Source organism: Plasmodium vivax, chromosome 12 (genome assembly GCF_000002415.2).
Source record: "Plasmodium vivax chromosome 12, whole genome shotgun sequence".
Lineage (NCBI taxonomy): Eukaryota > Apicomplexa > Aconoidasida > Haemosporida > Plasmodiidae > Plasmodium > Plasmodium vivax.
The window spans coordinates 1,328,641-1,353,831 of NC_009917.1; the positions used below are offsets into that span (position 1 = coordinate 1,328,641).

Here is a 25,191-nt window from a genome sequence, read left to right on the forward strand (position 1 = left end):
CGCCAATATTCGCACAGTGCATAGATGTGCCAAAGGGTAAATCTTCTTCCCTTTATTGTTCCTCACCAAGTGGGTGCACTCTCCCCTGCAGCCGAATCCCCACATGGAGATGCGACCCGCTTTACTTCGCCCACCAACAAAAGGTAATCACTCCGTGGAGGAAAGCATAATCAAAAATTGCACAACAGGTGTATAAAAAAAGGGGAGAAAGAAATAAAGGCGTATAGCTGCTCTTTTTTTTTCTTTTTTTTTCTTTTTATGTTATCCCCTCCCCAGATGGTTTTCTTCCCTCCCTCCGAATGACCCAAGTGGATGAACCCCCTTTCCCGGCCACTGCTCGCTTCCACCAGTTGAGGGCACATTGCACAGCCGCGGATAGTTAAGACCCACGTAACGGAAGAAATGCCAAAAGGGAGGTCTTCCCCCTCAGCGCCGTGGGAAGGGTAGCACCGAAGGGACGACACAAAAGGGAGAGGAAGAGGGTTCGACTACACCCATAAGCATGAGTAGCAGCAGTAGAAGCAGCAGCACCGCCACCCCTATACGTAACGGCACACACATTTGAGTCGTCTCACCCGGAAAAGTGTCACACACGAAGGAGACAGCTCCGTAACGTTTTGTTTAAAAATCCTGCGTTAGGTGCTTTGGCTGGGGGGTTGGCCCAGCATGCCCTTTTTTTCCTTTTCCCCCATTTTTGCTGATATGGGAAACTAACTTATAAACGTTGGCATAATTTACCGCTCCGTCTGTACCTCTCCCCCCCTACGTACTTGTGATGGCCTTGCTGCCACCTTCAGAGGCAAAGCAAATTATGCCGCAACTATTGAAAAAAATAAAATTGCTTCTGAGCGCCCTGTTCACTCTTCAGTGGGAGGCAGCCCACTCTGTACACTCCCTCCACACGCACAAAGGGACTCACCACAGGAAAATAATAAACTCTGTGTTGTATCTAGATAGGCAGTTATGTGACCCTTTTTTATATTCCCCCAATCGAAGGAGAAAGCCCCCCACTGGGGCTACACAGAACAAGATCAGGTGCACCCCGGCAGGGAAGGAAGAGGAGGACGCTGCGTTTGGAATTGAACTGGAGGTAAAAATGGAAAAGTGGCAATGGGAACCATTTTTATGAGAATTTTTGGCCATATTTTGGCCATATATTTTTTTCTTCTTTTTCCCACTGTGTATCAGCCAAAATGATCCTTGCGGGTGTTCCTATTCGTTCGAAAGACATGGCAGCGGTTCGAGATGGAGCATTTGTTTTCCCTCCATTTTAACCCCCTCCCCCCCTCATTGGGATTTTCCGTTCCTTTCTGTAGAATCTCGTGAAAGACTTAGAGGAGGGGAAATACGGGGATGAGTCGCTGAACCTATACCGGGAGGTGGAGGTAAATCCGCTGCTTCGTCAGCTCCTTTTTTTTGTGCGTATCCCCCACGCATAGGAGTAGGCGCATCAGCTCACGTGTGATCGGTCTTAACAAACATGTGCAATGACGTCGCCACCACCGCGCACACAAACGGTATGCCCCCACAGCGCAGGAACGCAGAGGAAGAAGAAAAGGAAGCCCAAGGGGTGAAAAAAGCAGAAGAGCAAATCGACATGCACGATGTGGAAGGCGTAATTAACAACACGGACCCAAATCTTAAGACCTCAGTCAGAAAGGCATTTTACAACACAGATCTGAATGAACAGGACAGCCAAGATGTGAAGAGGGAATATAACATGATGAAAAAAATTGAAAAAACTTTTGATGACATTGACGATGTGAATTATCCTCAGGAGAAGTTAAACATGAAAAATGTGTTGGATAAAATTAGCTCCATGAAAGACCCGGAAAATCCAGAGACGCCATTCAAGGACACCGCGAAGACTTTGATGAAGGTGCGTTAATTGGTTTGGACGCATGCACAAATGGATACGTAATGTGGGTTATTCATTTTTTTTTTTTTTTTTTCCTTTTTTTATACGACCCTCAGTACAAGGGGCTGCTGCACATGCCATATGAGCAGTGTAGGTTGCTCAACGGTAGCCAGTAAGGAACGCCTATTTTGCGCTCTTTCTGCGGAGCATTTGTTCGCTGGCGTGTTGTGCATGTTGCGAACGGAGAGATGAAAACAAATAGCTCTCGATCACACCGCCATCACCGCCACTGCGCAGGCTCCACTGGAGGGAATCGCTGGACCACCTCGAGTTAAATATCCCCATTTTTGAAGGTAAGCAAGGGGGGGAGAAGAAGAAGAAAAAAAAAAAAAGGAAGGGGAAATGCATTCGCTCTCCACGGAATGGTGAAAATTTAGCCACGCAGCCCGGTGCAAATGGGTACATACATATATACACACACACAGATACTCACCTGCGTGATTTTTTTTTTTTTTTTCCCGCACTGAAGAAACCGACCACAAAGACGTCCTCTTCCAATTCGGAAATGACCACATCAAGTTGGAAGTCCTCAGGAGTGGCAGCAAAGTCCTTCTGCTAAATCATAAGGTAGACCTTTGAGCAGGAAAAGACTCGACGTATGTAGCGGCGTTCCACTTCGCGCAGTTGGAAGTTGTGCAAAGCAACTGTCACACAGCTGAGCTAGCCATTTCGCTATTTTTTTTTTTTTTTTTTTTTTTTTTTCAATTAGCTATGTGGGAAGATAAACTACGGAGACGCGTACTGGGTGATAACTGGGGATTACAAGGAGGGCCAGAAGCACATCAACTTGGTCATTCCCAAAATGGGGGCTTTTAAATACATATGGGAGAAATTGCTGCAGGACGGGGAGCAGAAGGCCTAGCGGGTTGGCTCGTACGGAAAGGGGCTCCACACGTGCGGCCACGTGTGTCTGTGTGCGTACGTATGTACTCATGTGTGCTGACCATTTTGCCAAAGGGGGGAGCCACCCGTCGCCGCTCTACCGCTCTGCCGCATTGACACCCCGTGCGGTGTATTCACCTGCTTCTTTTTTTTTTTTCGTTTCGCGCTTCTTCCCCCGCATGGACTGTAGGAAACGCCAATTGGGGGGTACCCAACGGGTTGTTTAAAAAAAAAAAAAAAAAATTCAAATTTAACCAGCTCGAATTAAAATGGGAAAAGTGCTAATGGTGGAAGAGGACAACTGATAACCTCTCCAACCAACGCGTAAACAAGAAGGGGTTCCCCTTTTTTTGGGCATCTCCGGGGGATGGAAAATAGTGTGCCACATTGGGGCACCACGAAAGGGAGAAATGATAGCACAAGAGAGAAATGCACTAATCGTGAATATAGCACTGTTCACTCCGCTTCGGTTGCCACAAAAAAGGTAGGACCGCTCAACGGAGTAATACCGCAACGTGATCGCCACAGCAAATTTTGTACTCCACCCGGTTAGCCCTCGTCCAGTATGTCGCCCAACCTGTCGTCCAGGTAGTCGTCATAATCGAAGGTACGCCTGTTGGCCGCTTTGGAAGTTTTTTTCTCGGAACCCTTCCTCTTCTTGCGAATCCTGTCTTTCTTTACCTCCATTTTTAGCCACTCCAGGGTGTCCAGGTAGGGCGGCGGCGTGTCCTCCAGCGGCAGGATGATGTTTGAGTGCTTGGGGAAGTTGTCCGGGTCCACGAGCTTCTGCGAAAATGAGTCCAGCAGGTTCTGGCCAACCATTTGGCTGTGCCGCTCACCATTCCCATCACTCCCGCCGCTATCAGCGCTACCACCGCAACCGGCACTACCACCGCTAACACCGCCATCCCCGCTAACATCGCTTCCCCCCTGCGCGTCCACGTCGTGGATGGGCGGGCCCCCCTCCATCTTCTGCTTGGTCTGCAAAAATTTGTACCGGTCAATGGCGGGCCAGAGCTTCTTCATCTCCTCGTCCTCCGCATCGGACGGGAAGTCCGAATCAGAAATGATCATCTCCCTGAACTTTCTCAAAATCTTTTTTATATTTTTAATTCCATACAGCAGTACATTCTTCGGCAGCATCCTACAGTCGGTCCAAATCTCCATCACGAGCATTTGCTTCGGATCTGTAAACTCACACCTATCTTCACACCAATACTTCGTGGCGATTTTATGTACAGCCATACGTACCATACGGCAGGTACCGAAGCTAGCACTTATAGGCATATAATTTTTCTCAACAACTTCCTTCACTTGTCTTTTTTTCATACATTCGTTATCTGAACCCAGTTCCCTTTTGTATAGCCCTTTTTCGTATGTTAGCCAGTGACCTTTGCCATACTCAATTTTTATTGAAATGTCTAGATGGCCATCTTCTTTCAGGGTGCAGATGTACTGCTCCTTGTTAACTACTTGTAGGTGGGACGGCAGGGGTATCATCCCCGCTACTAGCATCAAGGGTCCTTTAAAAATGAGTCGTATATTGGTCTCTATGTTTACTTCTTTACTGTATATGCACACGTCCGATAGGTTAAGGGCAATTTCTAGGAGGTCCTCCTGCACGTTGTCTATTCGGGTATCCTCATTCATGTTGTGGATTTTAATCGCGACTATGGCGTACCCGTACAGCTGCGTCTGGCAGACGTACTTCAGCAGGGTGCCGAAGGTGTGCCCGTCGGTTATGTTCAGGGGCCCTATGTAAAACTTCTGGTAGAGCCTGCCGTTCTGCGGGTACTTGATTATGTCCGTCGCCTCCTCCACTTTGATGTCGTTCGGCCCGAAGTCGTACTTGTCTATGAAGCTCTCCCGGTGCAGGCTGGAGTGCACCACGCGTTCGTCGACCCGGCCATCAAGGCTGCCTTCCACGCTGCTGCCGTCCACGCCGCGTTCATCGCTTTCACCGCTGACCCCGCCATCACCGCTCTCACCGCTGCCTTCCCCCCTGCGCTGGCGCTGCTCGCGCTTCTTGTAGATATCCCCGTAGTTGCCGAAAAACTGCGCGTCCCCGTAGCCCAGCCCGGACCTGTCCCTGCGCACGCCGAACCGGGGGTAAAACAGGAAGGGGTAAAACTTCTCGTTCGGCTCGTTCCCACTCACAGTAACTTTGTCAAAGAAGTCAAACAGCCTTTTGTAAATCGGGTAATGATTCACATTGAAGTCTATTGCCCTAAAGCTGCCCCAGTATTCTATGGGCATCCTCTTCATCTTGGGCTCCACCATTTTCCGCAGCGTCTCTATTTGGTACTCTTTTTCTTTGTCTGCTTCTCCGTAGCCGATGCAATCTTCCCACTCTCCCCGGTTGAGAATGACCCAATTTTTCCACGTGTACAGATCTCCTTCGAAGAAGCCCTTCTTTTTCAGGAACAGCAGGTCTTGCACGCTAATGAGTGGCTCTCCCTCCCGTTCGCCACGCGGTTCACGCGGGTCACGCGGGTCATGCGAGTCACGCGGTTCATATGGACCACTTGGCCCATTTGCCCCACTTGGCTCACTTTTTTTTTTTTTTTCCGCCTGCTCAGCTAGCTTTCTCAAAAAGCACACAAAAAAGGAGTAATAATTGTGTATCTTTAAATTGTCATTTTTGTACTTATAATCCAAAATGACGTTTGTCAATCCGTCTGGGGTCCTAAAGGCGTCCTTCGGAAATTGAGGCTCATACCCACTGGAGGAGTGTCTCTTCATTTGTTCTATGTAGGCCTCTACTTCTTCCCTTTTCACTTGGTATTTTTTTATGAAGTTTTTCCTTCTCATCAGTTTATAGTCATCGCTCGGTTCGGATCTCCCGGTTTCCTTTATCTCGCCATCTTTGCCGAACAGGGTCCACTTGTTCTGTTCCGCTGCTTTGCCCCTGCGGTGGTGACTGCCACTGCAGCTTCGAGCGTACAGCTGCTCCTCGCCACTGCCTCCGATGGGCCGCGCATGTTGGTAACTACGGATGAAGCAGCCGTTCCGAATATGCAAAGCGCTGCAGGCTGTAATGAGGAGGGAGGCCCATGCAGGAAGGCCGAGCAGCCGCATCATATAGGGTTAGTTCGCAGCGGGCGATCTCTCTTCGTCCTCGCATTTTGTGGGGCTCCTTGGGCAGTCGCGCGGCGTGCACTGTGGAAGTAAACACACACGTAGGAACTCATTAACGTCTGTTCCCAGGGGCGCGCTTCTTTTTTTCCCCCTTCGGCATACACTCACCCATTCGCGTGTGCCTATGCGGGTGTTTCCCCCTTTGGAAGCGCCCCTTTTGTTGCTCCCTTTTGCTGCCCCCTTTGTGAATTTTTTTCTCGTTACCTTCCCCTACGTGCCGCTCATTTCGAACAAGCGCGTTCACCTCAGCGAAGTGTGCCCCCGTGTGTATTCGCGCAGGTTCGCATATCCGTGCGTGCCAGAATTGCGGTGGGCACATTTAGGCGGTGAAACAAAGTGCAGTGGTCGGCTGCCCGATGGTCGACTGCATGATGGCCGACACCCCGATGGCGTGAGTTTACGCCCCCACGTGGAGGTGCTCAGCGCGCGTGCCGTATTTTTCTTCCTGCTGGGAATTTCCCGCCCGCTCGGCAGATCCAAACGGTTATCTACGAAAATTACTGTACATGCGAAGTTACGAGAGGAGTTTTTCCCCCCTGGGCGAAGCACAGTTGGCAGCGTTTCACATTTTTTCATATTTTTTCCCTTTTCCCCGACGTCAAATACGCCACACATTTTGGTGAATTCTTTTTCCACCCGCACCCCTCCCTCTGCTACTAGAAAATTTTGCCCCAAAATGACATTCCCGCGGCGAGAAAAAAACTGAAGGTGCCCCCTTGCAGAGGGAAAGGTTTGCCCCTCCGGATGAACTTCCCCCCGTTGATTCCTGCTGTGGCAACGGCCGTCCCGTCTGCGCTGCGGTTCTCACTGATGTGAGTCTTTCCAAGTGTGCCCCGCTAAATACATTTTGCTGGCCCCGCGAGGTGATTTACCCTCTCCCCCCATGTTCCTTTTTTTTTTTTATTTTATTTTTTTTTTTCCCTCCTCGCTAAACGGCAAACTCGCATAAAAAACGCGCAGACGCCGCGCGACGGAAATTCCGAATGACCTGCGAGTTTTCCAAGTGGCGCAAAGCGGTACACACAAATAGAACAAACTAAAATGGGCAGCAACTCCACCGGGAATGACATGCAGCGTAACGGAGGTGGTGTGTTTCTTCAGAGAAATGTATATATATTTTTTTTGTTCCAGAGAAATTGCACAAACATTTGTTGAACTTTTTCCCAAAGGGGGAGGACCAATTTTCCGAAATTTTTTTTTTCTCTCCTCTGCTGTGGCAGCACGAAGGTGAAGTGTGCAGACGGTTTCCCGATACGGTTTGTAAGCGCATCCCAATGTGTGGTTAATCGCGTGGATGGGTGTATTCCAAAATAATTTCGAAGCGAGCGTACTTACATGCTAATCACGCTCAAGGGTGGGGGGGGAAAAGCGTGACCCAGGGAGGTGCAACCAACGCGGCGAGGACGACCCATCCCGGCGAATACCACCGAAAACACACCACCGAACGCAGAAAGACGAAAAAATGAAAATAACCACGCTGCTACTATACATCCTAATCATACTCAACGCATGTAGAACGAGCAACGATGGAGAGAAGCAAAGCAAAATAATGTCCGTAGACATGACCGACCTGGAGCAGATACTAAATGATGACAAAATTTTCACCTTCCTAATTGTATACACACACTGGTGCCAAAGATCCAGTTCGCTCCTCGAAAATGTGCAAACCATTTCGAATCTTCTAAAATATGATAGCCATGTGAAGATAGCCAAAATGAATGCTGCTGTGAATAGTGCCGTTATTGATAAGCTTTCCGTTTATAGTTACCCTTCCCTTTTTATGTTAAAAAAAAATGAAATGCATAAATACAAAGGAGTGAACAGCATCAAAGGTATAATGCTGTGGATATATGGATTCCTTGACGATAGTGTATACTCAATTGAAAATAAAAATAAATTGGATGTATTCCTCCAATTGGATGAATATAACAACTCGATTTTGTTCTTTATTAACAGAAAGGAAAAGGACTCCCATTTGCTCAAAGAGCTAATCAACATATGTACCCTAACAGGGAACACCTTCTGTTTCGCTGTTACCAACCCGAGTATCATCTCATATTTTGAAAACCAAGTGATGCGAGAGAAGTACCATTTCAATTTAGAAGATTTACAAAGCAAAAACATGTATGGAATTTTATTCAAAAATGATGACTTCGATCAGTACTTTTATTTGATTGACAATAGTGTGAGCATTTTATACAATCCGGGTTCCTCCGTTCAGGAAAAAAAACAGGAACTGACCAAATGGATACAAAAAAAAATCGAATCATTGGTTATTAAATTCTCTGAGTATTATTTCCCCCTCTTTTTTTCAAACGATACGGTCACTTTTTTTATCCTATATGACGATATACATGACCTGAACAAGTCAGACATTATTAAGTGCGCGAAGAAATACCCCAATATCACCTTCTCCGTGTCGGGGAACAAGGAGGTGTATGAGAAGAGGCTCCTCAACGAGCTGCTTATCCAGCAGGTCAAAAAGCCCGTCATGCGAATCACCGAGTTTAAGAATCACATCTCCGTTCCGTACAAGTACCGGCCCCTCAGCGACGCCGTCGAGATAAATGAGCAGGTAGGGGGGGAGCGGCGGGGAGGAGCTGCGTTGGCGCATACGGGAGTGCACACTAGTACACTCTTCCCCTGGGTGCGCACATTCTTACACTTTTCCCCCGTGTGAATACCTTCTTACACCTCACACACTTCCCCCCCCCGCAGAGCATCGACCAGTTCATCCAGGACTACCTCAACGAAAAGAAGCACTTTTACCGAAAGAGCGAGAAAGCGCTGCCCGACGAGTTCAACCACGGATACATAAAAATAATAGTGGCCGACACCTACGATGAATACGTCTTTGACAGCACCAAGCACGTCGTGGTGCTCTACTACGCGCCCTGGTGCGGCCACTGCTATAAATTCGAGCCCGTGTATAGGGAAATCGGAAAGAGACTCAAGCTGTACGGAAATAAGTTTAAGGACTACAACAACGACGTGGTCATCGCCAAAATAGACGCGGTCAACAACGAGATATACGACGTCCCCATAGGTGAGTGACAGAGGGGGGGGAGGTGTGCCATGTATGCATGTGTTGTGAATGCTCGGGGTAGACGCAGCCCGAACGAGGAATCCATGCCGTTTCCCCCATCACACAACCTGCGTGATGACATTTCGTTTATCCGTATTTACATGCATACATGTGTGTGCCCCTTGGTTTCTCCTCCCACCCCCAATCACCCACGTGCACATTCGTCCATCCCCCGTTCATTCCCCCCCGCAGAGGGATACCCCACCATTTATCTGTACACGAAAGAGAATAAGAAGGCGCCCATCAGGTACCGCGGCCCGAGGACCGTGGAAAGCATCATTTCGTGGATTTGCGAAAAGGTAAAAGGGATAAAAAGAGTGCATAAGTTTGCCTAAATAGTAGGTATTGCTCTTCCAATTTTATGGGAAATTTTGAATAAACACCCCACCGCAGATGAGCAGTTAGCCGATGAGCCTGCGCCACTCCTAGTTCAACTCAGTTGAGCGTTTTTTTTTTTTTTTTTTTTCAGACCAATACCGATATAGACATACAGAAATTCCGTAACATCAATTTGGACGATGAGCAACTTTTCGAAACATATGAGGAGCTGTGAATGGCGGGCAGTTTAAGGGCCCGTTCGAGCGTTCGTTTTGTGTGCATGCGTTTAAGCATATCATATAACACTTATCTCATATTATCGCATATGATCGCATCCATTTTGTGTTATTTTTTTAAGTGTGACCCTTTTACCACATTTGCGATGCCCCGCCTCTACACATTTGCACGCCCCTTTTCAACCCCCCGCCCAGTCCAATTTGCACACAAATTGGACACTGCAAATGTTCATTTAATTAAAAACCGGTTTGCTTCCTCATTAAGTAACTTCTTCATTTTAGTTATCAAAACATTTATGCCTTTTTGTCTTTCACCTCTTTTGATGAATTATTCATTTAAAGTGCCTATTTGCAAAAAAAAAAAAAGAGAAAACTGTCCCGAATTTTTTTTTTTTTTTTTCAACAATGAAAAATAGCTAGTCACCTGACCTGTTCATAATATATTTTCTCTTTCCTGACCTGCTCTGATATGGCCATTTTGTTGACCATTCCGTGGCATTTCCAATTTCTTGGTCGCATCTCCATTTGCAAAGGACCCCCCCTCACGTGTGCACCATGTCTCAGTGTGTGTGGGAACTCCTAAGCATCGAAAAATCGTTCATCACAAAAAGTGACAAGTGTGAAACAGACCCAACATACAATTCCTCCCAGCATTTTGAATGTCCCAATTCCCGCAGCGGGGATATAAGATCGGAAAAAGTGGACTACGATTACGCAGAGGAGTTGTCTCGCCACTCCAAGGAGAAGAATGAGAAGAACAAGCTAAAGTTTGAGAAAATTATGCACAAGTTTTTCATTTCAGACATTTCCAAGTATGTCAAGGCCTACGTGAAAAAGAATGGCAGCAACATCCGGAGCGAGATAGGTAAAGCCCGAGTGGTTTATCCACGCGGTGGGCCCCCAATCGTGCACATGCGGAGTTCTATATGGATGCGCAGCTGTATATGTAAGTACAACTGCCCATCTGTACAACCGCCTCTCTGCACAACCGCCTATCTGTGCACCCGCGCGCGTGGACGCGTGGGCCGTGGCGCCCCCCTGCAGGCATAACGTCCAGCAAGGGCACCAATTCGGAGGAAGAAAGGAACTGGGTCAACAGCTACATATACAACTTCATAAGCTACTGCCTCATGACGTACAACGACTGCAAGCACTACATCGTTATCACGAGCAGCAGGAATTTGATTCAGAAGTTGACCGGCACAGGTAAGGCGAGAGCTTCGGCCGGGTAAAGGGGGGGCAGTCCTGCCAACTTTCGAGCGAAACGGATGGGAACTCACCCCCAAGGCGCACACAAAAGGCACAAACGATGCAAGCATGACGAAAAAATGGCAACAAATTGACCAAAAAATTGCTAAAAATGACCAAAAAATGGCTAAAAAATGACCAAAAAATGACGCAAAAGAGCTGCATAACAACTGCATAACACCTGCATACCCCCTGCACGCGCACAGGCTACGGCTACTACGGCATTTACTTCACGGACGGGAAAAAAATCGGGGGGCTGGGCAACCTGTTCATCAACATAAAGCAAGTGAGGCACATAAGTTACAGCATCATGAAGACCCTGCAGACGAGGCCGCCCTCGGACCGATCCGTGTCAAACAACGACGAAACGGGCAGCTTCACGTTTGCGCTTTAGGTGGGTGGCTACATCGTAGTGTAGATCAGTTAGCTTTGCGAAAAGGAAAGGGGAATTTTTTTTTTTCATCGTTTTTTTTAATTTTTCTTCCATTTCGTGTAAAACTATGAGCGGGCTACCCCCAACATGGAGCAATAATACTTTCCCTTTCCTCCCCTGTGCTGCGCATCCGGGGGAAGACCCAAAAGAAACTCAACCCGGTTAACCCCTCCTCCGTGCGGACACCTCCACCCGAGGGGCACATCTCACAACAGGTGCGTGATAGATTCCTTGTAGAAAAAAAAAATTTTGGACAGGTAATTCCTGAAGTCTTTAAATACGAATTCTAGTTCATCACGAAGGTAGTCAAACTGCTCACAGGGTCGTAGCTCCCTGTTTATTTCTATCTTCAATTTCCGGTCTTCAATTTTGGAGAAGTACGAGCTGAAATGGGCATAACATTTGAAGAATTCCTCACACAGGATCATCCCAACGGTGTGCTTTTTACCCTTTTTGCGTCTCGTTTCTTTGAAGAGTTTGTACAGCTTGGGAAAGGAAGGGGTAAATAAGCGAACGGGATTTTTTGTCTATGCATGCATAGTAAGGTGCTTATGTAAAAGCGTATGCATAGGCGTGAAAAGGCATCTCCTTAAGGAGGACCAAGAAAGTGACTCACCAAGAACACCTGCCTAGAAACCAAAGAGTTTAAGCGCCGCACCTGCTTCAAACTCTTTAGTCTTACCAAAAGGCTCAGAAAAACGTTCGTGATTACGTGAATTATTTCCGCCATCTGACATTTGTTATGCTTTATAGAATTTAAAATAAATTCAAAAGAAAATATATCAACAAAGTGGAAGGAAAAGTAGGAGACATTTTGTGCGCTCATGGTGAATGTGTTTTGATCTCCATTTAGCTGATTTGCTTTTCTTTCTTGAGGGTCTTTTTCACTCCCCCTTCGGACATCTACCAGGGCATACCTCCTGGTTAGAAGCACCTTGTACTCCTTACGCCCCACTGTGAAGATAAGAGGCACGTGGAAAAGCACCTGCGTCTCTTTAAACGTTTGCTCGTAATTGTCGTAGTAGAAATGCCTCTGCGTTATGAGCAATTTACTTTTATTTTTAAGAAACTTCAAAAATATTTTAGGCGGCCCGACTACTTGTGTGTACGTCTGCACTATCTCCTCCAGGGAGTAACTGCGTTTTTTGGGGAAGGCCGCCTTTATGGAAGCGACCACCCTTTTGGGGACTCTCCTGAGGGCTGACTGGACCCTCCCCCGTGGAGTTACTTCCCCTCTTCTGTTTTTTCTCCCTCTGCGTGGCCTTACAAAAGGAGTTCTCCTCCATTTCGCGTTTCGGCTTGCCCCTCTGCCAGGATTGATGGCCTCCCCTATGCAGTATTCCTGGAAGCGCTTCTTAAAGGGGCGCTTCAAAAAGGAGGAGCTCAAAAGGTGGGTAAAGTAACCCCCACATGGTGTCTCTCGACTAGCACCCTTTTCATACCCATTAGTATTTTGGCAAAATAACTTCAAACCAAACAGGCGAAAAAAAAAGTGAAAGAATTTAAAAAATTTTCTCAAATTTATAAAGCAATTGTAAAATGTGTAGAAGAGCAAATTCATGATGAGGGAGAAGTGCGGTTTTGTGATGACGCTCACAATTTTAAAAATATTCATTCCTTTGTTATAAGTTAGTGCATTGTAAAAATGGTGAATGTCTTTCTCGTACATTTTATTGCTGCGCTTTCTTTTTCCCCCTCTCGCAAAGTCCAAAGGGTGATTATACACATTTAGGGTATCTACAAGGAGGACATAAAAATGATACTCCAGCCTGAACCAAAGGGTTAATTTCCACCTGCAAATAGGAAATGTGCTAACTTTAGATAAAACCACCTCGCACAGTCTCAATTCGTAGTATCTGGTAAGCCCCTCTTTGAACCACAAATATTTTGCCTTCTTAAAATATAGGCAGTTTCCCCACAAAAAGTGAAAAATTTCATGCACAATTAGCTTGACCAATGAAACCCTTTTGTGGAAGTCTCCTCCCAGGTTGTTTCCACCCTCCCTACAGGGGGTACTCCCCTCCACCACAGACATTAACAGAGTCACGCAGTTGTGGTTTTCCTCCCCTGCGTACTTATACGTGTTCAGCAGCATAAACTGTATGAAGTTACTCTCTTGCAACCTGGCACGGAAGGTGTTTATCTTCAGGTACATCCTTAGCGTTTCTTTCACCACGCGGATGGCAAAGCTGTGTCTGCCTCTTCCGCGGCTTCGTTCATCGCTTTCTCCACCGCTTCCTCCACCGCTTCCTCCACCGCTTTCTCCACCGCTTCCCCCACCGCTTCCTCCACCGCTTCCTCCCCTTTCTATGTATATCAAAACGGAAACGCTTCCAACCTTCAGCTCTATTTTGTTGTATAAGCCGGCGAACAGGCAAAATGTGTAGGAGGCCATTTTGCTCGTCTCGCTAAACTCGTACGTTATGAAGTTCCTTCCTCCAGTTGGTGCCGCGGTGAGTTTGTTCCTCCGTTTACCCAGCTGGAGCAACTTCCACCGTTTTGTAGGACCCCCAATTGGTGAGTGCAGTTCAGCCCCATTTGTAGTCGCTTCACTCATTGGGCGGGTCGCTCTACGTGGGGGAGCGCCGCGCCTCGTGTTCAGAGGTACCCTACTCCACCGAGAAGCGATTCCGAAATGAGAAGCCATTCTGCACTGCCCCTTTCCCCCCCCCTGAGTGTAATACACCCTCTTGAGGCTACTATTCGTGACGACCAAGTCTGCCGGGTTTGCAACACGGACAGGGGTGCTTCTCCCTGCGTGTGTCTCTTTATCGATGTGCCTATCTGTAAGGGGAAAGTTCCCCCCGGCTTCTACTGTGGGTTCACCCCATGGCAACTCAACGCCGCTTCCCCCACTTAGCTCAATTTCAAACGACACCTTGAGCCTAAATTTTACCCTATGGTTGTTATACAACAGACATGGAAACACCAGAGGGAGGTAAAAAAACTCGCAAAAGGTATTTATATATGTGTAGCTCCTTTTGCTTTCAAACTTTACCCTTTTAAAATGAAAATGAAAAATTTTCTCCCCATCATTTGGAAGAACAAAATGGAATCCCCTCTCGGGGTGTTTCTCCTGGGGAGGGATTCCCCCGCTTCTTTTTTTCCGCCTGACTAATTTTCTATTACTGGCGGGGTAAATCCCTTCCGTTTTTTCCTCCCCATTTTGGTAATAGAAAAAAGTGACTAATTTGTATACCCCCACCTCCTGTGTGTGCTCTTTCAAATGAATGTAAAAAAAATTCTTTTTCTTTTTTTTCACTTCAATTTTTTCAATTTGGACAGCCCTACCACGGGGCGAAATTAAAGCCAACTTGAGGATTCGCAGGTGGTCCATGTCAGCGTAGACTTTAATTCTTTTTCGCTTCCCTAGGGGGCTCGCATAGTGGGTTACGCATTTGCCTAGGTATTTCAAAGGACGCCTCAGTTTTAGGAAGTGAAAGTGCAGTTTGTACCTGCGCGGAGGGGGGGCAGGCAAGAAGAAGTGATGTGAGGTGAGGCAAGAAGACGTGGTATGCTCTGAAGAAATGTCTGCCTCTTCGGCAACACCCGCTGCGCTAGCTGCCACACAGGTAGGGCACTTTTCTCCTTTTTTTTTTCCTTTTTTTTTCCCCTTTTTAATACTTTAACGGCGTCAGGGGGGGATTCGCCTCGCTAGCCTTTCTCAAACGGTACAGATGCGTCTGCCAGGGGGGATCCATTTGGGCTCGCCGCACTTGTCCAAATGGGGGGGCACTCATACGGAGAGGTGCCCATGCAGGGCGCTATCCAAACGGTGTGGCAACCACTTCGGTAACCAAATCACGGGGCAACCACTCTGGTAATCAAATGGCGGGGCAACCGCTCCTCTGGTGACCAAACGGCGGGGCAACCGCCCCAAGGGTTATTAAAAAAAAATTTAAATGGAGGCACAAAGGGGAATAACAGGGGAAAAGTTCAAAGAGGCGCGAATGCCCATACATGTGAATAATTGGGAACGTAAACACACGCATGGGGCATGTGTATGCGAGCAAAGGTACGCCAGCAAATGTGCGGAGCGAGTGACGTACACCGCGCAGGGCATACAACGTGAAGTTAAAAAAAAAAAGGGAGAAAAAAGGGAAGAGAGGAAGGCAAGAGGAGAGGCAAAAGTTCTCCTTCCAGGGGATCAGCGGTCAAACTAATCTATGTGGAAATTTTCATTGCTTAAAATGTGCTGCGGGGAAAAAAAAAATAAAATAAAATAAAAATAAAAGGTAGAAAATAAGCAGAGCAAAATAGAAGTAGAGTGGCAGTGGCACCCGTACGTGCCGCGTACCGCGCGGGTCGCGCCGTTTCCCGCTTCGCCAAACATGTAGGCGCATACGCTTGCACCATGCGTAGCGTGTATAAAGGGCCACTTGGGCGAGTTTGTACCTTTAAAAGCTTAATAGGCTTAACGGCTCGAAATAAAACAAAGAGCTGCGCGAGGTGGGGGGAAAAAAAAAGGGGAGAGGTATCACCGTGTGATCGTGCACATGGCGCGAAGGAAATGGCCAAGAGGAGAAGCAAACGTGTGATGAAAAGGGTGAACCAACACACACGCGACGATGCCGACGATGCCGACGATGCAGACGATGCCGCCCACACCGCCAACACGGCGACCCTCTTAACTTACTATGACATATAAAACAATGTCGAAGGAAATGTCAAAAAACACATACAAAAATTCGTGCGAGCTGTATAGGTCTATATTCGAGGGGGACAGGCACAGCACTTTGTAGATGATCAGCAGAATGGGCTTCAGAATTACGGCGAAGAATATGACTCGGTATTTTCTGCCAGGGGGGGAGACAAACGGGTGAAGAAAGAGGTGACAGAAGGGTGATAGAAGGGTGACAGAAGGGAGACAAAAGGGGTGACAACTGGTAAAGGAAAAAGTGTGCCTTTTCCCATTTGCACAATCTGCGTCGCACTGAAGGCAACATGTCCGCAGAACGTCTCGTGGTGGGAGGAAAGGGGCAGACGGGGGTAAAAGCGGGCCCCTTTTCGGCAGCACAGTAGGGTTAACTTGCTGCGCTGCGCTGTGCTTAGCAGTACCCCCTCCCCATCTGCACTTACTTATAAATGTCATATTTCTTATACAGCTCCGCAACGTGAAAGGATAAGTTTTCTTCTGATAGGCGGGCCTGTACGGGGGGCGCGCAAGGTGGGGTGCAAGGCGATGTGAAGGTGTAAACGCATAGAAGTGTGTGCTTTCCCAGAAAGAACGCCGCATATTTGGGAAGGTTCAACGGAGAATAACTCCCGTGAGATTGCCACAAGCGAGGAGCACTTCCGCTGGGCACTTACCGAGAGGAACGTCGACGTGAAGTTAATCGCAATGAAGATGAACAGGTAGGCGAAGGCTTGTAGTATGTACCGCGGGGCCTGTGGTGGGGCAGGAAAAACGGGAGGGAAAAAACAACACACGTGAATGAAAAGCACTCCTCGTGTGCCGTACACACAAATGAACTGCTGATGGGCTCCCTGCCCTACCTGGAAATTGCCCAGAAATATCTCAAATATGCCGGTGTAAAACGAAATGACGGAAAAACAAATCATGAACTGGATTTCTATCCGGCTTAGGTGGCTTCGGATGTACATGTCACCTGGCGGGGAAAAAAAAAAAAAAAAAAAAAAAAAAAAATATATATATATATATATATATATATAAAATGCGCAAAAAATGCATAAAACAAATGAACAAATCTGCAACGTGAAAAAGAAGCTGCTTCCAACACTGCGGCGAAGCCGTCCTTACCCAGGGAGACCTGCAGATATATGATGAAGGAAATTATTTCCTGGATTTTCTTCAAAATGTTCGCCGACACCCTGCAGGGGGAAAACACGCACATGTGTGAGCATGTAAAGGTGCACACCCAGGCATGTGTGGATGTGCGGATGTGCGGATGTGCGGATGAGCGGACGAAACTGAGGCAGCGCGGTGACCTGCCGCCATCCCTACCAGAAGTAAAGGTACATGTACCCCCGCTCCCGAATAAAGTTCACATTTTTGTAATTGAAATAAGTGGAGAGGAGGAAAAAGAGCATGTTGAGGATCATAAAAATGTCTGTTTTTTCCCGGTACTTAACAAAATATAGCGTAAGAATGACAACGAGGATTAGCAAAACGTAGGTGGTAAAGTAAAGGACATTGGGGATGAAGAGAAAGTCATGCGACAAATGTTTCGTCTTGTAATCATAAAAAACGATGTTTCCTTTTAAGTCAATTTTTAATTTGTTATTATTTATTAGGAACAACATGTATCTGTTCTTTTGGCTTATTTGGATTTTTTTTTTTATGTTGCCTTCCTCTAGTGGGTATCTCTTAATGCAATTAAAATGGGACGTAAAAATGTAATTCTCTTCGTTTTTTAGAGACGGCTCCAGTTTATTCTTCAGCCTAATGTAGTTGAGCCATTGGTCCGCCGTTATCAACACGAGGAAAAGATTTTTCGACTTGTAGTTGCTCCTACCTGCGCTCCCTTCATTGTGGGTCTGCCCACTTGCGTGCTGCTCCACGCTAGACGTTCCATCGATGCCCTTCGAGGACTCCTTCAAGGACTCCTTCAAGGACTCCTTCGAGGACTCCTTCGAGGACTCCTTCGTGTCTGCCCCGCTCGCCGCGACTCCCCTTTTGTGAAAATACTCCCTGTCCACATTGAAGTTATTCAAAATGTTGATGGAGTTTTTGTTCGCCTTTGCCAAAATTTCTTGGTTTTTGTTTTTTTTCTTCACCAGTTTGTTCTCCCGGAAGTCGATGGTCATGTCGATGTTTATTTCGCCTGCGGGGGGGAGGCAGCGTGCGTGCAGGGGGTAGAAGCAGCTGTAGGTGTGCGCGCGCGGAGTGGGCGTAGTGTGCCTAGCTGGCGTACTATGCATAGCTGGCGCACTACGCTGCGTGTGTGGCGGGCAACCCGTCTGGGAGCACACCAAATGCGACCCCCGCTCAACTGCCGTACCTTCCTCGACGGAGAAAAAATACGACGGCTTAAAGTTGTAGTAACTGGCCGCTAGCAAATGCTCATTTTTGTACAAAAAAATAAACAAGTCATCCTTATCCACAACATTTATGTTTAGAATGTACCCCTTACATTTGTTCATGCAAAATAAAATCACCAGGAGTAGTACACCTAGGTTGACATAGCGCTCTGTAAATCTCATTTTCTCGTGGCATTTTTTTCGTTTACAAAAAAAAAGGAAAAAAGGGAAAAAAAAAAAAAAAAAAAAAAAAAAAAAAATGTTCATGAATATGAATGCATTTTCTTCAAATCTCTTTCGCCCATCATACGTTTACAATCAATTTTTTTAAAACTCTGTCACGTGTTTCGTGGGCCCTTTTGCCCGTGGGGACGGTCGCACATGGGAGTTTCGTAGGAAATGCATAGCATAATCGGCCGGGGAGGCGATGCGCGAACGGAAAGGGAGCGCGCCAAAGCGGAACATGTGTCAACTTGCAGGAAAAGCAAAAGCAAAAGCAAAAGCAAACAGAACACAAGTTGCGATGAAAAATCTTCAGTGCACAATTCCTCGCCAGGGAAATCGCAACATGCGTTGGCCAAGTTGGCATGCACGACGGGGAAGCAAAAAAATGAAAAAAAAAAAAAAAAAAAAAACAAGCAAAAAAAATAAAACTCGATGCAATGCAGTGGAACAGTTAAGTTTTACCGCCAAGGGGGGAAATTAAACCAGCGTGGAGGTGTGAATTGCCTGTAATTGCGTGTAGCTGCCGCAGAATGCGCTTTTGCGCAGCCAGGCGGTGAAGTTAAGCGACGAAGTGAAGCGGCGAAGTGAAGCGGTGAAACGATGAGATGACGAAGTGGCCAAGCACGGGGCATACGAACGCGCGGAAATCGCGACAAACGCAGACACCGCCAAGTACCAACTCGCCAACACGCAGGATATCGTTTGGATAGCGCTAGGATAGCGTTGCGCGCGGACCGGGTTCGGACGAAAATTGTTGCCTCGCGCGTTTTTAAAGGACGCCTATTTTGACAAGGTGGAGACAAGTCGACACGGTGACATAAAAAAAAGGGGGAAAAAGGGGAAAAAAAAAGAAAAAAAAACGGCACGCAATGGAGACAAACAAAGGGGGTCTGCTATATTCACATAAACTCACACACAACTCGGATAAAATTACGAAACGGTTTGGCAAAGACGTATCTGTGAGTGGGTCCCTCCCCGTTATGCACACCGCGCATAAGGAGGGCGCGCAGGCGAATGGCTCACAGCCTGTGCAAACGTCGTTGGTTGGGTTGGCCAAATTGGCTAGTTGGCAAAAATGGCTAGTTGGCAAAAATGACAAAATTGACAACACTGTCTACCCAATGTGTGACGCACAAAAAAAAAGAAAAAAAAAAAGGTGACTCATTTTGATGAACTTCGGCTGGGTTCCCACAAGTTAGTCACTTCAAACCGTGTCTCGGGGTGCCTACAAATGGTAGAAAAAGGGGGGGAAGCAATAGGCTGTTATGTTGGCGACGGGTAAACGGGGCAACACGGCAACTGCTTAGCTGATCAACAGCGAGCGCGGCTCTCCCCCTACCGCTGAACGTAGGACGGCTCCCAATCGCGCAGGTCGGAAAGGCTGTTCAGCACGGAGAAGTACTCCCGCGAGCTGGCGGACGGCTCCCCCGCGCCCAGTTTGGCGACTTCACTTCCTTCGAGGAGAATCTTAAAGTGACCCATAACTTGGTAAAAGTAGGCCTCAAAAGGCAGGGAAATCTGCCCCACGTTGCGAAAATGGAGAGCCCTCCGTTGGTAAAGCAAACTATCAAAGTGTCTCTTATGTTTTGCAAGAAAAGAATTCACTTTCCTTTTCACTCCGTTTTGTTTCCCATCAAAAAGCTTCAAATAATTTTCGTAATCCCTCACACATTTGGTTAAGTTCAAATTTTCAGTTTCCCTCGTCTTTTCTTTAAAAACGGTAAAATATTTTTTAAACATGGCATCCATTTTTTTCTTTCCCAAGCAGATGTGTGGGAATTTCAGGGTGCCTCCTCGTTTGGCCCGCTGCCTGTTGGTTTCATTCGCTGTGCAGGTACGCCGAGTGGGGTCACTTCCTTTGCCCTGATCGAAGTGACTTCCTTTGCGCTGCGCTATGTGACCTCCTCCGCTTCTCCCCACAAACACCGCATCGCTATAGTAGAACGACAGCAGGTGCTCCAAAACGGACAGGCTAAAAACGGATGCCATGTCATTGGACGTGTTGTAGCCTCCCTCGAGGACGCTGATGATGGGAAAGCGCAATTTGTTCTGAAGAGACAAAATCAAATTGGTCATGTGAAAGTACGTGGACGTGTTCTTCTTCACAAATCCGTTGTTCACAAAGTCAAGTTTATGGCCATCAAAACCAGCAGAAAGGAAGAGCAGGTTCGGTCGAAAATGAAACAAATGAATTAATATCTTGTCGTGAAATAACTCTAGAAAATTCTGTTCGTTCATATTTTTCTTGAGAGTTACATTAATGATGTAGGGTTCCAACTCAACGGTGTCGTCACCTGTGCCCGGGTAAAAGTACCCATCAAATGCGTGGATGGAGCTGAAGAAGATGTTCTTTCTGTCATTCTTATCCTTCCACCCCTTCCAACTGTATATATCAACGTACTCATTAATTTTTATTTTTTTTAATCCCAAGTTTCGGATTATTTGCTCCGTTCCATTTCCGTGGTGGATATCAAAATCGATCACGGCAATACGTTCGAACCTTTCGTATTTGTACTTTGCGTAGGACACCCCGATGGCTATATTATTTAGTAAGCAGAATCCTTGACTCCCTGCTGCTCTATCTTCATCCGTTAGGTTAAATTGAGCTGCGCCGTATGTTCCCAGGTGATGACCGGGAGGGCGAACAACACAGAAAATTTTTTTTTTTTTCTTCCTCTTCCTATGTATGTAATCCACCGCGTTTAAAACTACTCCACTGGCATTCAGCGCGCAGTTAAAGGAGTGCTTATTGACGAACGTGTCATTGTCTAGGAGAATTAATTTGTCTATTTTGTCTTTTCCGCTATTTGCGTTGTTCCATTTTTTGCTCTGCACACGTGTTCCTGCGTTTTGGTTTTCCTTCGTATCTGTGCTGAGGCTTTGACTTGGCATTTCCACTTCTTTTTCGCCCACTTTGGTGGTGTTCCTCCCCGTGGAGGTTGCCTCTCCTCCGGTTGGTTTATCCCCCCAGGGAGCGCCCCAATTGAAGCACTCACTGCCCACCTCATTGGAGCCCTCCAAACATTCGCTTGCCCCCGCTTCGCAAACGCCGCTAATAATTTCGCTGCTCCTTAAAAGGTCCATATGGTCTGACAGAGCAAAGCTGGCACTTCCGTTCAAATCGTCAGATGAGATGGCGAGGTAGTTCTTCTTATTCCTCTTCGCGTTTTCGAGAAAATTATCGTAAGGGTTGGCATCGCCGCACGCACTCACCCCATCGCCCTCATTCAAGTGGCACCTCTTTACCCTCCTCAGCAACATTTTGAGGTACGAAATTTCGTGAACCCTCAAAATGTCGTTGGCCGTCGCTTTCCTCTCCACCCTCTTCAGCTTAAAATTGACGAACGTGTTCAGCTTCAGTATGCCGTGCTTATTCGATATTAGGACATCTAGCCTGCTGGAGTTTTCCGGGATGTTCGTTTTAATTTTGTTCCTCACGTAGGGGTGGTCGCTCGGCTCCGGCACGAAGATGTGCTTGGCGCATTCGTTTGAGTAAAATATTTCCACTTCATTCTGCCGGTCGATTTTTTTCTCCACCGGGAGGTACCTGGCTCTTCCCCTCTCCACGTTGTGAGCTTCCACGTGTGGGATGCGCTTCTCATCTTCACCGTCGTCTTCCACGTGTGGGGTGTGCCCACCTTCCAGCTGCGCACCCCCCTGCCTGCTTTTCCGCACCACGAAGGTTTGCTCCCCCCCTCGAGCCGCCTCCACCTTCTTCCTTTTCCTACTCCCCCTTTCTACGCACGCCTCACACCGCAACACCCCACCGCAGTGCCTCACAAACGCATTCACACAGTTGTACATCGAGGCGAACGAGCAGAGGAAGTAGCACATGTCCCTCCTGTGCAAAATGTAACAGAAAATCTCCTCATTGTAATTGTATAGGATTTTTAAAAATTCAAAATTTCCCAACTCGATAATTTTCACCATTATGCTTAAGTACAGTTTCACAACGGAGGTGACAAACACGCCGTTAATTTTTCTGTGGTAAAAGAAGCCGTTCCTTGTGTATTTGGCGCGCCGCTTATTTGGCTTCCCCGCGGGGCGTTCCTCCGGCGCCGCGTTCATGTGTGCCTCGTTCACTGGGGTCTGCTTCTCCTCCAACTCGCGCTTCAACGTTGGGTCGTCCAGCTTGGCATCCCCCGTGTTTGGGGGCCCCTCCGTGGGAAGAACCCCCTTGGAGGCCCCCCCACTGTACGCGCTAAGGTAGAAGAAAAAAAGATATTCAACCGTATTATGCAGCAGCAGGAGAAAAAGATACGCGTCGCAATTGTACAGAGTACAGTGCACGGGCAACTCCGCCTTGTCATTGTAAATCATCAAATTCACGTTCAAATTTAGGAGTAAAAAAATCATTTTCGCGTTGGAAACTAAGCAAGCCTTATGTATGAGCGTGTTTTTATTATCATCCGTTTCGTCAAAGTCGATTAGGTTCTTCCACACTTCATGCAGGTAATTTTTTTTCCCCTCCCTCGGTGGTCCTCTTCTCCTCTCCTGCCGTAGATACTTCTGTATATCCTTCAGGACGTAACTTCCATACGTATATTCCATCTCCTTTTTCGATTTATTTTTCCTCCTTTCGTGCAGGACAAATTCGAGGAAGTTCTCTTTCATGCATGGTCCCTGGGGGGGGGGACCCTTTCTCGGGGCGAACGCCTCGAAGGTGCTGTTTCTTTCTCGGGTAGGGGCACCTGATGGGGGATCATTTTGAGTAGATTCCATAAAAGGGATGCTGTCCTGATGTGTGCAGATCCCCTTGGGGTGGCCCCCCTCCGACGTAGACTCACCAACGTTACTATGCTTTGTAGCTATCCCACCGCTCTCCTCCTCGTGGGGGCCATCCACTTCTTGTCTCAAGAAGGCGTCCACTTCTCTCTCCTCTTCCGAGTCGCTTAAACAGCTTAGACTCCTTTCACTGCTTACACTTCCACTGCTGTCTGATGGAAAGGAGTCTTCTGCTTTGTCTCCTCCTTTTTTTTTTTTCTTCCTCACCTTTACGAGTTTTTTTTTCACCAGCAGTTTGGTGCTTCCGTTACCGCTTCCACTTCCGCTGTCGTAGTCGTCCAGGTAGATGGGGGGCACCTGCACGTGTTTAAACAGGGGCGTCTTAAAGTACCTCCTCCTGAATGGTGGTCTCTTCTGGGGGTCCTCCATCTTCGCTTCCTTTCTCGCTTCCTTTCTCGCTTCCTTTTTCGATTCCTTCCTCGTTTCTTTCTTCTTTTCCTTCTTCTTCCGCTGCTCCCTCTTCTGCTGCTCCCCCCCCTCCGGCGCATCCTTTTCGCCAAGCTGCCTCTTCCTCCCCCTCCTTTTTCCCCCATGGTAGGTTCGGAAAAACTTGGGCGAAAAGGAGAACACCGGCAGGGAGTGGTAAAAAAGGACAATCTTGAGGATCTTGAAAATCCGCTTGTGGTACTTCCTCACGTAAATGCGAGAAAATAAAATTTTTATATAACTGTCTTTCGAGAAGGCATCGAAGAAGTTGGCCCTGCTGAGCTGAAGCAGCGCAGGGGGGGCACCCCCGCTGCCGCCAACATTCCCCATATGGGAATAATCATTGCTGGAGTTAAGTGCATCCCTTCTCTTCAATTCGTCCACAATTTTTAATTTAAACAAGAGGGAACAAAAATTATTTGGCAAATTTAAAATGCATTTGTAAAAATTTTTATAAATCCTGAGGTTGTTACTCCGCAGGCACTTCACGTAATTGTGTATGTAGGGATAGTAGAGCACTAGGAATGTGATATACGCCTTACAGTAATAGAAGCAAATTTCAAGGGCGCTTTTATTTTCGTAGCTCACGTCATTAATCATGTCTCTGTAGTCACTTTTCAAAATGTAGCAAATGTAATTTATTTTGCTGTTAATAATGTTTAGTATCAACACGTTGTCTTTTTTTTTCTTTTTCATTTTGTCCAGTTCGTACTCGAACCTGATGTTTCTTTTCTCCTTCGCTATCCTCATCGTCATCGTCTTCTCCATCGCCTTCTCCATCGTCTTCTCCATCGCCTTCTCCATCGTCTTCTCCATTTTGGTTGCTCGGGGGGGTAGGGACACGCGCAAAGGTCACTTATGGGGGGAAAAGGCCGCGGCAATTTATGCACACATTTGGACATGGGAGGGATGGAGAGGTCGACACCTTCTGGGGGGGTTATAAGTTAGCGTGGGTGAAGTGCGCTTCAGCAGGTTGCTCTTGCACACGTGGAGCTCCCCCCTGTGAAGACTTTACGCGTTACTATGTATAGGGGGGGCTGTCTCCTCTTTTCCCACCCATTGGTGATGTTTAAGCAGACCGGGGACGCTACCCCCCCCGTGGTGGTGCCAATCGGAGAAGCTGCCCTGCGAATATAATCGGGTATAAGGCAACCTTCCCCCCCCTGTTGTCGGGTGGCGATAGGAGGCCCGCGCGAAGACCAAGCCGCATACAACGGGGGGTAGACCACCAAAACGACGTGAATGGCAAGGAAGAACAGCTTTCGCGATGATTAACAAAAAAAAAAAAATAAAAAAATGCAGCTAACACAATGCAGGAAAAAAAAAAAACGCGCTGCATAAACGTTAAGCCACAAAAATAAGCAGCGAACAGAAGGGCAATTTTTTTAAAACCCTTTTAAGCAAAAAATGGGGAAAAAAAAATAACAAACAGAAAGTTAACAAAAAGAGCAAAAATTACAAAAGAAAAGATTCCCCAAATGTATGCACGGCGAATGGCAGTTTTTTCCTTTCTCGC

General features: G+C 47.2%; 7 protein-coding genes across 7 annotated transcripts, besides 17 other annotated features; 3 read left to right on the plus strand and 4 right to left on the minus strand.

The window, feature by feature from the left end:
• Positions 1–220: 220 nt before the first annotated feature.
• Positions 221–252: a microsatellite.
• A 6-nt stretch (positions 253–258) lies between these two features.
• PVX_116840 (hypothetical protein, conserved) lies at positions 259–2,780 on the plus strand (the record flags this gene model as incomplete). The annotated part of the gene is made up of 7 exons (XM_001615612.1): positions 259–1,090; positions 1,317–1,385; positions 1,532–1,879; positions 1,975–2,030; positions 2,156–2,211; positions 2,388–2,485; positions 2,628–2,780. Exons 1-7 carry the CDS (start codon positions 776–778, stop codon positions 2,778–2,780), a joined length of 1,095 nt encoding a protein of 364 aa, XP_001615662.1. The 5' UTR covers positions 259–775.
• Positions 1,004–1,118: a microsatellite.
• Positions 1,530–1,554: a microsatellite.
• Positions 2,781–3,349: 569 nt separating the features above from the next.
• Positions 3,350–6,532, minus strand: PVX_116845 (DNA-directed RNA polymerase, alpha subunit, putative; the record flags this gene model as incomplete). Its single annotated transcript, XM_001615613.1, has 1 exon — positions 3,350–6,532. Exon 1 carries the CDS (start codon positions 5,879–5,881, stop codon positions 3,350–3,352), a length of 2,532 nt encoding a protein of 843 aa, XP_001615663.1. The 5' UTR covers positions 5,882–6,532.
• Positions 5,411–5,438: a microsatellite.
• Positions 6,235–6,259: a microsatellite.
• Positions 6,533–7,400: 868 nt separating the features above from the next.
• Positions 7,401–9,576, plus strand: PVX_116850 (protein disulfide isomerase, putative; the record flags this gene model as incomplete). Its single annotated transcript, XM_001615614.1, has 4 exons — positions 7,401–8,513; positions 8,657–8,984; positions 9,216–9,322; positions 9,493–9,576. 4 exons carry the CDS (start codon positions 7,401–7,403, stop codon positions 9,574–9,576), a joined length of 1,632 nt encoding a protein of 543 aa, XP_001615664.1.
• Positions 7,914–7,958: a microsatellite.
• Positions 9,577–10,132: 556 nt separating the features above from the next.
• Positions 10,133–11,388, plus strand: PVX_116855 (hypothetical protein, conserved; the record flags this gene model as incomplete). Its single annotated transcript, XM_001615615.1, has 3 exons — positions 10,133–10,442; positions 10,622–10,783; positions 11,032–11,388. 3 exons carry the CDS (start codon positions 10,133–10,135, stop codon positions 11,217–11,219), a joined length of 660 nt encoding a protein of 219 aa, XP_001615665.1. The 3' UTR covers positions 11,220–11,388.
• Positions 10,313–10,361: a microsatellite.
• Positions 11,389–11,464: 76 nt separating the features above from the next.
• Positions 11,465–13,653, minus strand: PVX_116860 (hypothetical protein, conserved; the record flags this gene model as incomplete). The annotated part of the gene is made up of 2 exons (XM_001615616.1): positions 11,465–11,743; positions 11,875–13,653. The coding sequence occupies 2 exons, from the start codon at positions 13,651–13,653 to the stop codon at positions 11,465–11,467; spliced, it is 2,058 nt and encodes a 685-aa protein (XP_001615666.1).
• Positions 12,208–12,244: a microsatellite.
• Positions 12,245–12,265: a microsatellite.
• Positions 13,654–14,244: 591 nt separating the features above from the next.
• Positions 14,245–14,302: a microsatellite.
• Positions 14,303–15,033: 731 nt separating this feature from the next.
• Positions 15,034–15,107: a microsatellite.
• Positions 15,108–15,417: 310 nt separating this feature from the next.
• Positions 15,418–18,362, minus strand: PVX_116865 (hypothetical protein, conserved; the record flags this gene model as incomplete). The annotated part of the gene is made up of 9 exons (XM_001615617.1): positions 15,418–15,453; positions 15,654–15,698; positions 15,895–16,054; positions 16,338–16,405; positions 16,569–16,646; positions 16,755–16,867; positions 17,020–17,090; positions 17,224–18,043; positions 18,221–18,362. The coding sequence occupies 9 exons, from the start codon at positions 18,360–18,362 to the stop codon at positions 15,418–15,420; spliced, it is 1,533 nt and encodes a 510-aa protein (XP_001615667.1).
• Positions 16,995–17,020: a microsatellite.
• Positions 17,319–17,338: a microsatellite.
• Positions 17,612–17,631: a microsatellite.
• A 445-nt stretch (positions 18,363–18,807) lies between the features above and the next one.
• Positions 18,808–18,885: a microsatellite.
• An 879-nt stretch (positions 18,886–19,764) lies between these two features.
• Positions 19,765–24,491, minus strand: PVX_116870 (histone deactylase, putative; the record flags this gene model as incomplete). Its single annotated transcript, XM_001615618.1, has 1 exon — positions 19,765–24,491. One exon carries the CDS (start codon positions 24,489–24,491, stop codon positions 19,800–19,802), a length of 4,692 nt encoding a protein of 1,563 aa, XP_001615668.1. The 3' UTR covers positions 19,765–19,799.
• Positions 23,983–24,011: a microsatellite.
• A 154-nt stretch (positions 24,492–24,645) lies between the features above and the next one.
• Positions 24,646–24,671: a microsatellite.
• Positions 24,672–25,191: the final 520 nt, after the last annotated feature.